We start from the raw sequence: 12,484 nt of genomic DNA, 5'->3' as shown, positions 1-12,484 counted from the left end.
TCGGCTCAAATTGTTAGCGGACACCACATTGCGTTTGGAGAGCCCCTCTGTGCCCAAACTTTGGAGCTCCCCCACAAGTGACCCCATTTTGGAAACTAGACCCCCCAAGGCACCTTTCTAGATGCATAGTGAGCACTTGGAACCCCCAGGTGCTTCACAAATTGATTCGTAATAATGAAAAAGTGAAAAAAAAAAACACTTTTTCATTTTTACGAATCAATTTGTGAAGCACCTAGGGGTTCCAAGTGCTCACTATGCATCTAGATAGGTGCCTTGGGGGGTCTAGTTTCCAAAATGGGGTCACTTGTGGGGGAGCTCCAATGTTTGGGCACACAGGGACTCTCTAAATGCAACATGGTATCCGCTAACAAATTGAATGGAAAATCGGCTCAAATTGTTAGCGGACACCACATTGCGTTTGGAGAGCCCCTCTGTGCCCAAACTTTGGAGCTCCCCCACAAGTGACCCCATTTTGGAAACTAGACCCCCCAAGGCACCTTTCTAGATGCATAGTGAGCACTTGGAACCCCCAGGTGCTTCACAAATTGATTCGTAATAATGAAAAAGTGAAAAAAAAAAACACTTTTTCATTTTTACGAATCAATTTGTGAAGCACCTAGGGGTTCCAAGTGCTCACTATGCATCTAGATAGGTGCCTTGGGGGGTCTAGTTTCCAAAATGGGGTCACTTGTGGGGGAGCTCCAATGTTTGGGCACACAGGGACTCTCTAAATGCAACATGGTATCCGCTAACAAATTGAATGGAAAATCGGCTCAAATTGTTAGCGGACACCACATTGCGTTTGGAAAGCCCCTCTGTGCCCAAACTTTGGAGCTCCCCCACAAGTGACCCCATTTTGGAAACTAGACCCCCCAAGGCACCTATCTAGATTCATAGTGAGCACTTGGAACCCCAGGTGCTTCACAAATTGATTCATAAAAATGAAAAAGTGTTTTTTTTTTCACTTTTTCATTTTTACGAATCAATTTGTGAAGCACCTGGGGATTCCAAGTGCTCACTATGCATCTAGATAGGTGCCTTGGGGGGTCTAGTTTCCAAAATGGGGTCACTTGTGGGGGAGCTCCAATGTTTGGGCACACAGGGGCTCTCCAAACGCAACATGGCGTCCGCTAACAATTTGAGCCGATTTTCCATTCAGTTTGTTAGCGGACACCATGTCGCGTTTGGAGAGCCCGTGATGTGCCTAAACAGTGGAGCTCCCCCACAAGTGTCCAAACTATACCCCTCAAGGATTTTATTAAGGTGTATAGTGAACATTTTGAACCCAGAGGTACGGCACAGAATTTGTTTACATTAGGTCATCATATTGAATAAGTTGTCATTATTCTTGAGCGCAAGTGCTCGCTACTTGAGTTTGCATCGGGTACTCAGGTATGCACCATGTACAGCGTGTGCTCGAGTGACATGCTCGAGTCCCTGCTCCGCATGTTTCACGGTTATTAGACACCCAAAAAAAAACATACGGGGATCGCTCGTGCATGGCAGGCAATCCCCGTAAAGTTTTTTGGCCGCGAAGCATATGGGGCAGAGACTCGAGCATGTCACTCAAATACCCACGATACTCAATGCATACCAGAGCACCCATTGCAAACTCAAGTAGCGAGCACTTGCTCTCAACACTAGTCGCCATATCGTCATCTTTTTTTCTTACTTTTGAAAAAAATCCCAACCCCAGCCCTAACCCCAGCACAACCCTAGCCCCAGCACAACCCTAGCCCCAGCACAACCCTAGCCCAATCCTAACCCAAGAGTTTATTTTTGACGCCGTTCCTTGTGCGGTATAAGTGATTAGACGACTTTATTCTTCGGGTCGGTGTGATTACAGCAATGCCAGAATCATATGGGGTTTTTATGACTGACAGCTGTCACACACTAAAAGACGCATTTTTTGTAAAATCTAGTTTTTGCATCGCCATATTTTGAGAGCTACAATTTTTCCAGATTTTGGCAGACAGTCATGTGACGGCTCGGTTTTTGCGGGATGACTTGACGTTGTTATTGGTGCCATTTTCAGGCACGTGACATTTTTTGATCGCTTTCTATTCCGATTTTTGGGAGGCAGAATAAACAAAAACCAACAATTCAGGAATTGTTTTTTTTTTGTTTTTTTTTATTCTGTTCCGCGTGTGGTAAAATTGATGAGGTAGCTTTATTCTTCGGGTCAGTACGTTTACAGCGGTACCACATTTGTATCATTTTTCTATGTTTTGGCGCTTATAGACAATAAAAGCTATTTTATAGAAAAAAATATTTTTTAGTATCGCTTTATTCTGAGAGCTATAACTTTTTTATTTTTCGGCTGATGGAGCTGTATGGCGGCTTGTTTTTTGCGGGACGAGATGACGTTTTCAGCGGTATCATTTTTATTTATATGTGTCTTTTTGATCGCGTGTTATTCCACTTTTTGTTTGGCGGTATGGTGATAAAGCATTGTTTTTTGCTTCGTTTTTTTTTTTTTCTTTTTACCGTGTTCACTGAAGGGGTTAACTAGTGGGACAGTTTTATAGGTCAGGTTGTTCCGGACGCGGCGATACCAAATATGTGTACTTTTATTGTTTTTTTTTTATTTTTTTTATAATAATATTTATTGATGGGTACATTATATTTTTTTTTATTTTTTTTATAATAATATTTATTGATGGGTACATTATATTTTTATTTTTGGTGTATTATTTTTTTTATTTTTTTTATAATATTTTTGCACATTTTTTTTTTTTTTTTTTTTTTCCCACTTTCACACATTTTATACACTTTATTACTTTGTCCCACTCTGGGACTTTCACTTTTTTTTTTTCTGATCGCCTGCATGGCACAGGAATGGAGCACCATCCCTATGCCATGAAGGCTGTCAGAAGTGCACAGTGTGAAGATTGCTTGGAGATGCACTGCGCATGTCCAAGCAATCTTCCTGCTCTCTGGTGACCCGGATGTTGTCATGACGACATCGGGTCGTCATGGCAACACCCGGGAAGCCTTTGCAGACTGCGCTGGAAGCCGGAAGAGGAGGTGAGTATCGGCGATCACCTCCCCTTGCCCCCGCAATGCCGCGATCGACTTCGATCGCAGCATCGCGTGGGTTAATGTGCTGGGAGCGGTGCAGGACCGCTCCCTGCACATAGTACCGGGTGTCAGCTGTGACAATCAGCTGACACCCGGCGGCGATCGCGCCCGCACAGCCTGTGTGCGCGCGCGATCGCGATGACGTACTAATACGGGTCTGGCTCTTAAGTCCCAGGCCACAGACGCGTATTAGTACGTCAGATGTTATTAAGGGGTTAATATAAATAATAAAAAAAAAAAAAGCTATACAACTTTGATATCGCCATAATTTTTCTGAACAGGAGAATTATAATGACAGGTTATTTTTACCGCCCAGTGAATGCAGTAAAAACAAAATCTAATTGCAGAACTGCGTTTTTTTGCACAATTTGACTGCACTTAGATTTTTTCCCCATTTCTCGGTACATTATATGGTAAAAAGAATGGCATCAGTGAAAACTACAACTTGCCCTGCAAAAAAAACATGCCATCATACGACTTTGTGAACAGAAAAATGAAAAAAAAAGTTTGGGCTCTTGAAAGAAGGGGAGAAAAAAAATCTAAACAAAAAATAACGGAAACTCGCCATGTTGGGTCGGGATTAATACTTACTAGTAACTAGTTGTAATAAACCCCAACACATTTCTACCAAAGAAACAATCAGCTGGGCGTAAAGGGGTTGTCCACTACTTTCACATTGATGCCCTATCCGTAGGATAGGGCATCAATGTATGATCGGCCGGGGTCCCGCACGCGGCACCCCCGCCGATCAATTTTTATCGGAGCCGGCGGCGGCCAACGGCTGGAAGGGCTTACCTGCGGTGCGTGGCCGTCAAGTTGTAGTGGCCGCCGCGAGGTACTGCACATCTGCTTCCAAATTCAATTTAATGAGAGGCGGATGTGCAGTACCCCGCGGTGGCCACTGCAGATGGACGGCCAAGCACCGCAGGGAAGGACTTGCGGCCACCGCTACCAGCTAACAGCTGATCAGCGGGGGTGCCGATCATACATTGATGCCCTATCCCAAGGATAGGGCATCAATGTGAATGTAGTGGACAACTTCTTTAACCTGCAGAAATGAATTACATTTGTCATCTGATGGTCAGCACTCTGGTTTGCCATGTTAGTTACAGCCCGGTCATGTCACTACATCACTACTAATTTTGCCTTTTTTGAAGTCACAGTCAAGAAGTATAAATTGTATATGTATGTTGTTTTAGACTGAAGCCTTCACTGCAGTTTGTGTCCTGGAACCAGGAAGGATGGAAGACTAGTCTGTGTTCTGTCCCTCCTGTTGGTCATACCCATTCTCTCCTGGCACTAGCAAACAACACATGTGTGAAACCCACGTTTATAGATCTCCGAGACCGATTTACTAGACTGTACAGAAAGAAGGTATGTATGTATGTTGGGGGTTGGACACGGTGACCCTGGAGGTCCCTTCCAACGCTAATATTCTATGATTCTATATTAAGGCTGGCAGTAATTTCACCTACATCTCCCAGGATATCAGTACATGCTTTCTTTATAATGGATGTACATGTTTTAGAGCTGATGCCATTAATTGTACATGCCATAGAAAGGGTAGATTTTTGCAATTGAACACCTTCTACAGTATCTGGAAGGCAGACATTTGTAATAGGAGAATTCACGAAAGTCAATGAAATTTGAATATTATATTTTACCCCCTGAACCGCTCCAGTGTTTTTTTATTTCACCTCCAGAGTGGTATCATTAATGACTGTTCCCTCCCCCTAGTAAAAATATTTACCAGCTGCTGTCTTCTGCTGCTCCAGGTCTGTTACGCCATCTTATGACCGCAGCTCCTGACTGACCGTAAGTCAGAGCTAACGGTCACAAGCTCTCAATGTAAGACTATGGGGGCCTCATTCTGGCTCTCATAGACTAACATTGAAAAGTGACGTCTGACCCGCCCAGCAAACACTGAAGCAAACTGGCAGGTCACAACCTGCAGAAGAGGAGCAGAGTGGTGCTGAGAACAGCAGAAGACGGTGGCGAGTGAGCGTGCTACTACATGCAGGTAACATACATTAATCAAACTACTCCGGTGGTGAAACAAAAACAAAAAAGAAATGACAAAGTGGTACTTTTACTAGAGTTGAGCAAAAATATTCTCAGGACTTTGATCCAACAGCCACAGACTTCCGATGTGACCACTGGGCCAAGGTCATATCTTTTTGTTGAATTCTAAAAGCAAAAATTACGATTTCCCAGCTTCTATATATATATATATATATATATATGCACGATTGTATAAATGTAATTAGTCAACCATATGAGTGATATGATCCCTTTTCCATCATTGTAGGCTCATCTGCACCATTATCTACAAGTGGATGGCATGGAACAAAGCTTCTTCACGGATGCTCTCTCATCTTTATCCTCCCTAATTGACGAGTACAGCCAACTCGATATATCTAAAGGGACAGCTATTCCTGGCCCTCCTAGAATTAACATAGCTGTCTAAGAGGGATTTTTTTTTTTGTATATTTTTGTCTGTAAAGTATAAATATGTTTTATGTAGGGTGATTGGGTTAGAGACACTATAAAAGTTACATCTTGCATTTATATAAATGTAGGCATTTTTTTAACTGCTGCCTATATATTTATATAGAGAAGAGGCTTCTTTTTTAAGTTTATCTTTGACAGAATTTATATTTTTAAATCCTATTTATAATATAGATTACTTTTTTACTGGAATAAAAAAATCATTGTATTTTGTAATTAAAAAGATGTTTGTTGGGTATTTTTTCTTTTTAAGCATTTTTTTCTTTTTGAAATTAACCAAGATGTGTTTATTAACCACAGGCTCTAATTAATATTGAATAACTATTATTTAGAGTGTACATGTTCTCTCTTGAAAAAGCTGGTATATAAGAGGAAATGTATTCCCTGCACTTCACTTCACAGAGATCCAAAGTATAATCAGACTATCTTGGACTACAACCCCTGGCAAAAATTATGGAATCACCGGGCTCGGAGGATGTTCATTCAGTTGTTTAATGTTGTTGAAAAAAAGCAGATCACAGACATGGCACAAAACTAAAGTCATTTCAAATGGCAACTTTTTTTCAGACCAAGCAGAGGGAAAAAATGATGGAATCACTCAATTGTGAGGAAAAAATTATGGAATCATGAAAAACAAACACACAAAAGAACACTCCAATACATCACTAGTATTTTGTTGCACCACCTCTGGCTTTAATAACAGCTTGCAGTCTCTGAGGCATGGACTTAATGAGTGACAAACCGTACTCTTCATCAATCTGGCTCCAACTTTCCCTAATTGCTGTTGCCAGATCAGCTTTGTAGGTTGGAGCCTTGTCATGGACCATTTTCTTCAACTTCCACCAAAGATTTTCAATTGGATTGAGATCCGGACTATTTGCAGGCCATGACATTGACCTTATGTGTCTTCTTTCAAGGAATGTTTTCACAGTTTTTGCTCTATGGCAGGATGCATTATCATCTTGAAAAATTATGTCATCATCCCCAAACATCCTTTCAATTGATTGATATTTTCGACAGTTTTCTTATCCAATGTAAACTTGGGCATTTATTGAAGATGTAATGACAGCCATCTCCACAGTGCCTTTACCTGACATGCAGCCCCATATCATCAATGGCTGTGGAAATTTGCATGTTCTCTTCATGCAGTCATCTTTATAAATCTCATTGGAACGGCACCAAACAAAAGTTCCAGCATTATCACCTTGCACAATACAGATTCGCGATTCATCACTGAATATGACTTTCATCCAGTCATTCACAGTCCACAATTGCTTTTCCTTAGCCCATTGTAATCTTGTTTTTTTCTGTTTAGGTGTTAACGATGTCTTATGTTTAGCTTTTCTGTATGTAAATCCCATTTCCTTTAGGCGGTTTCTTACAGTTCGGTCACAGACATTGACTCCAGTTTCCTCCCATTCGTTCCTTATTTGTTTTGTTGTGCATTTCCTGTTTTGGAGACATATTGATTTAAGCATCCGGTCTTGACTCTTTGATGTCTACCAGTATGTTTGCCTTTAACAACCTTCCCATGTTGTTTGTATTTGGTCCAGATTTTAGACACAGCTGACTGTGAACAACCAACATCTTTTGCAACATTGCGTGATGATTTACCTTATTTTAAGAGTTTGATAATCCTCTCCTTTGTTTCAATTGACATCTCTCGTGTTGGAGCCATGATTCATGTCACTCCACTTCGTGCAACAGCTCTCCAAGGTGTGATCACTCCTTTTTAGATGCAGACTAACGAGCAGATCTAATTTGATGCAGGTGTTAGTTTTGGAAATTAAAATTTACAGGGTGATTCCATATTTTTTTCCTCAGAATTGAGTGATTCCATAATTTTTTTTTCCCTCTGCTTGGTCTGAAAAAAATTACCCTTTCTAAGTACCACATTTTTAATCTTGATTTCTTTTAGTGTTTCTTAAAGCCCTAAAGTTGCCATTTGAAATGACTTTAGTTTTGTGCCATGTCTGTGATCTGCTTTTTTTCAACAACATTAAACAACTGAATGAACATCCTCCGAGCCCGGTGATTCCATAATTTTTGCCAGGGGTTGTATAAAGGCATAGACGTCCATATCTAAAAGAGCGAATCTGTTGGAAACTGATTGCTTCAATGTGCCGTCAGTGTTTTAATGGCGCCTCATACATCGAATGGTCAATTCTGACCTGCAAAAATAGATCATAATGTTAAAAAAAATTATAATTTCGAGTTGGTAGTCCTTGGCCCCCAGACCAGAGCTCTACAAACTTACCCCTACTTTCCTGCATCCACAGTGCCTTTTCTGATTAGTACACCTAGCAAGATGACAACATAATCCTGGACTACGGATCCTGCAAAGGCTTTTATCAACTTTAGTATGAGTAGCTCCATTAGGACAGCAGATGGACAGGAAATAATGTCTTCTGCATTTAGAAATCCATGCAGAGTATTAGAGCAAATAGAAAGGTAGGGGGATGCGGCTGCAGATTTATGCTGTGAGAGGGGAAGGATGTTTGATTAATCAGAGCACACAGGATAGCTCTTACATTACAGTCTGAAGAGCCAGTCAACGCTGATAGCATGTAGAGAAAAAGATATGGGTGCTTTCACATTGTGCTTTTCTGCACGTTTGTGGGTCCTGTCGGGGCTCATGTCCGAACCCCCCCCCGCAAAACGAGAAAGGGAACATATGCGCCAACGGGACCATAGACTATAATGGTGTCAGTAGAGCGTGCCTCCAATAGGCGTATAAGCCCGAAAATGATGCACATCAAAGCGCATGTTCTCTTTGCCGGCAGCATTATAGTCTATGGTCCATACGCCAAATCCCATTTTGTGGAGTGGGGGTAAATTAAGCAGCATGAGATTTCCGAAATCTCATTCACTTTACTTGTACTGTAAAACGCTGCTTTTTTTGGCAGCAAAAACGCAACTTGTGAACAAGCACTTATAGTCTTGGCAAATGGCAGCATGTCAGTACAATATGCAATAACCTGCTGTTTAGTTGGGGTGCTGTGCTCCAATTATTTAAGTGGAGGTGCAGTACATGCGCAGCTATAGAAATGGGTGCTGCGCTGTGCAGGTGAAAAGGAACTCTAGCAATCATCAAGGATAGAAAAAAGCTCCAAGCTATATGAAATCCCTTGTAGATTAAAAATGTAAATCTATTTCCGTGGCATTATACCACAGGTAAAATGGGTGTAGATTTACTTCAATATCAAACTGATGGTGTTTCTTAAATTAAAAGAAATGTCAGCTGACATCAAATCCTCATTTACTGAGTTGGCATTGTAAGTGATCACTACAATAAAACACAAAACGTCATATGCAGCAGTATACATAGATTTATTCTGATGAATTTTTCATTTACTACATGTTAAATGTGATCCCTAAGTCCCTAACTAAATGTTGGGGTTCACTGATACAGGGAGAAAAGCTGTATTTGGTAGTATATACAGCTGTGATACATTTAAGACCTCTTCTTGTATGGATTCTCTATATACACTATTGTACAGATAGATGTAAGTAAATAAACCTATATTAATCAGTGGTCCTCCTACATCCATACTTTGGGAGAAAATGTTAACTATTATAATACATGTTTGACACTTATTCATTGCCCTGTTACTAGAGCTTTCTTAGACAGAACAAAACCCTTGACATGAACAATAAATTATTAACATGTAAAACTTCAAAATACTATAAACTGCATACGCTCCTCAACATTGAAATTGCAACACCAAGAAGAAAAAGTTGCAGCTTTAGTGAAATCACAGCATCCATAGACATATTAATGACATGTAAATGAAGAAAAAATGGAAATAACATTTTCGAAACATCTTGGTTTATCCAATATCAATTATAATCGCCACGTCCAGAAATACACGCACATACACGACTTGTGCTATAACTGAGGTTATTAATGGTTGTCTTAGGAATGTTCTGCCTCACTGAATGCCCTTGGGTACACAAACCATCAAGATCTGCTGCTGGCAGCTCTCTGTGCAACTGCCGAGAAATGACGTCCCAGATGTGTTCAATGTGAGATAAGTCTGGAGACATGGCAGGCCATGGTTGCACAATTAGGCCATAAAGGCTGCTCCCAGCATAAGCCACGTGTGGCCTGGCGTTGTGTTGAAAAATGGCTTTTCAGACACTTTGGAAAAATGGCCGTACCACTTGTTCCATGATTGATCCTGTCTGTACTGCATACCAAGCCCAAGGTGTTAAACTGTGTCTAAATAAAATATCAGAAGGCATTTGCATGATATTGGGCTACGAGCCAGACATCCAGCTATAGATATTCCATTGACTTCATGTCACCACTCTCAAAGGGTATCATGGGGCAGGGGCAAGATGGCAATGGATTCTGAAATGGAGTCTATCCTCTTCAATGAAGCATCCTGTTTTTGTCTTGTATGCAATGATTGCTTGAGATTGGTCTGGAGACCACCTGGGCTACATCATGAAGAGGCCATCATGAGGGAACATCACACCATCCTACATCCAGGATTATAGTGTGGGGTAGCATAATATACTGTAGTTGGACCCCTTTACCCTTCATTCCTAGTGCACTAATGGCTCGGTGTTACATTGATATGGTCGTGGAACCAGTGGTACGGCTATTTCTCCAAAGTGTCCCAGGAGACATTTTTCAACATGACAGCGCCATGCAGCACATTGCTCGTGCTATGGTGAGCAGCCTGAGTGTACTAAACGTGCTACCATGGCTTGCTGCGTGTCTGGACTTGTCTCCCATCGAACACATCTGGGACATCATTGACCGGCAATTACAAATGGAGCTGCCAGCTGTGGATCTTGATGATTTGCATGCCCAATTGCATTCAGCGTGGCAGAACAATCCTCAGTCAACCATTAATAACCTCACTGATACCAGCTAAGGTGTGTAATTGTGGGGATTTCTGTGTGTGACGCTTATACTCAATGCTGACTAAATCGAGATGTTTTCAAAATTTAGTTTCAATTTTTTCACCATTTGCATATCATTAAAGGGGTGGTCTGAAATACAAATTAATTTTCATTCTAAATCCCTATCCCTACCCTCGCTGCCTTCTTTCTGTTGATACCACTCGCTACACTAATACATCCGGAAGTACAGTGAGTGGCTTCAGAGAAGAGTTTCTGCAGTGTGTGTAGGTTATTCCATCTGAATCCCACCATGAGGCCATAGACTGAAATGACATCAATGGAGCTCAAATTAACTCCATTGTGGTTTTTTTCTGATCATGTCCATTTGTTCAGATGGGCACAGAAGCATAGTCTGTTACTGATCTGTGCCCATCTGAACAAACGGATACATTCAGAAATTGACCTTTGTTTACGTCATTGCAGTCTATGGCTCTGTTGGGGGTTCGTCTGAATCCCTCTAAAAACAAGATTCAGACGAAAACGCAGTGTAAACAGAGCCCAATACTTTCACATTCAGCAGTTTTTGGGGAAAACGCCTTTTTTTTTTTTTTTTTTTTTAGCTAAAGTCAGAAGTGAATTCACAAAGTTTTTGCTAAAAAAATGTATTGAATACTGTAGTGGTGTTTTCTTCTCTTAAAAACATACAGTATATACATTTTGTGATGCTACTTTTATGATATTCGCATTTTTTGTAGGCAAAAAAAAAATCAAATATTGCAGCCAGATGTTGGCTGTAAGTCAATAGTAAAGAAAGATCAGGCAGTGCACATTTTGTTGTGGGGTTTTTTGTTTTTGTTCACACTTTTGATGTGTTTTGAGCCCTTGGTGTTTTATTTCAACTGCAGTTTACGCTGAGTTTGTTCTTTTTTATGCATTTTCCCATAGATTTCTCTACTAAAAACAAAAGTATGAAAAAAGCCACAAAACTCTAAAAAAAATAAATGCATGGAAATAATAGCGTTTTTATCATACCAGAAAAAAACTGCAAAAAAAAAACAATGTGTGAAGGAAGCCTTAGGGTTTTTTTTTATAAAACAATTACATATAGCTGGTATTTCCAATCTGTATGAATGTGACCAATGTTATCCCTATTGATTGCTAAAATATGCCAGTTGTTCCAAGAAAATGCTGTACCTGTGTCAAATGTGCTTGACTTTTTATGGTTATTTGTCAATTATTGTGTCGTCAAAAATAAGCCTAGAATAGCTAAAGTGGCACACGGCTTTCTTGTGTCTAGGATTGTGATCAGGGCAATACTGATGGTTCTGCAGTCGGGCACAAACCAAAAAGGAGCTCGCCGGAGCTGCTGATACAGTGGGCCCGTTTGTTAACGCTGAAGGCATAAGGCACTGCCTCGTCCCTATTGCAAGCAAACATATAGTGCTGGTCATGGCTGCTAGCCCAACTACTATCTTAACCTAACCAATGTAGTCATGTCAGACGGAGGGGTGAAGTTACGGAGGAGCCATCTGTGCTGCAGTGAGAGTGGCCGCCATTGTCTAGACCGCTGGGATGGGACTGCCTAAGCCAGCAAAAATTAGGAGAGCAGTAGCAGCCAGTCTAGAAACAATGCATTATCATCAAATCTGGGTAAGGCTATGTTCACACATGTTGGGTTTTTCAGCAATTTTTTGCTGCAGATTTTTATGCAAATTTTCAGCGGCGTTTTGCAGCACCAGCAAAGTCTATGAGAAACCAGAATTCTCTGTTCCCACATCTTGTTTTTTTTTTTTACGTATTTTGTGCCTTAGTTGGGTTTTTGGAAATAGAGCATGTCACTTCTTTCAGTGTTTTTCACCCATTGGAAGTAATGGGTATTGAAAAAACGTTGAGAAAAACATGATGTGTGAACATAGCTATCAGATTCTGCTGCTTTTTTAGTGAAAATAAGCATGTACAGCAGTATGTGAAACTCATTTATTTTTGTGATTTTACCATCTTGGTCACTGAGATGATTGTTTGTATTAGGAGAGTTTAATTA

General features: G+C 40.7%; 1 protein-coding gene across 2 annotated transcripts in view; it reads left to right on the top strand.

Annotated features, from left to right (window-relative positions):
- TUBE1 (tubulin epsilon 1) overlaps positions 1-5,813 on the top strand; it is a 47,776-nt gene extending 41,963 nt beyond the window's left edge. The window contains exons 10-11 of one of the 2 annotated variants that reach the window (XM_073675871.1): positions 4,281-4,455; positions 5,390-5,813. In XM_073675871.1, coding sequence (XP_073531972.1) covers positions 4,281-4,455; positions 5,390-5,548 — 334 coding nt within the window. In that variant the 3' untranslated portion in view covers positions 5,549-5,813. The remainder of the gene's footprint in view (positions 1-4,280; positions 4,456-5,389) is intronic. The other variant, XM_073675870.1, reaches the window with a different exon arrangement.
- The last annotated feature ends 6,671 nt before the right edge of the window (positions 5,814-12,484 follow it).

The sequence above is a fragment of the Phyllobates terribilis genome, unplaced genomic scaffold, assembly GCF_046119375.1.
Source record: "Phyllobates terribilis strain yellow unplaced genomic scaffold, ASM4611937v1 Scaffold_3__8_contigs__length_932513732, whole genome shotgun sequence".
Lineage (NCBI taxonomy): Eukaryota > Metazoa > Chordata > Amphibia > Anura > Dendrobatidae > Phyllobates > Phyllobates terribilis.
Note: the sequence above shows the minus strand (reverse complement) of the source record. Positions and strands in the feature narration are given on the sequence as shown.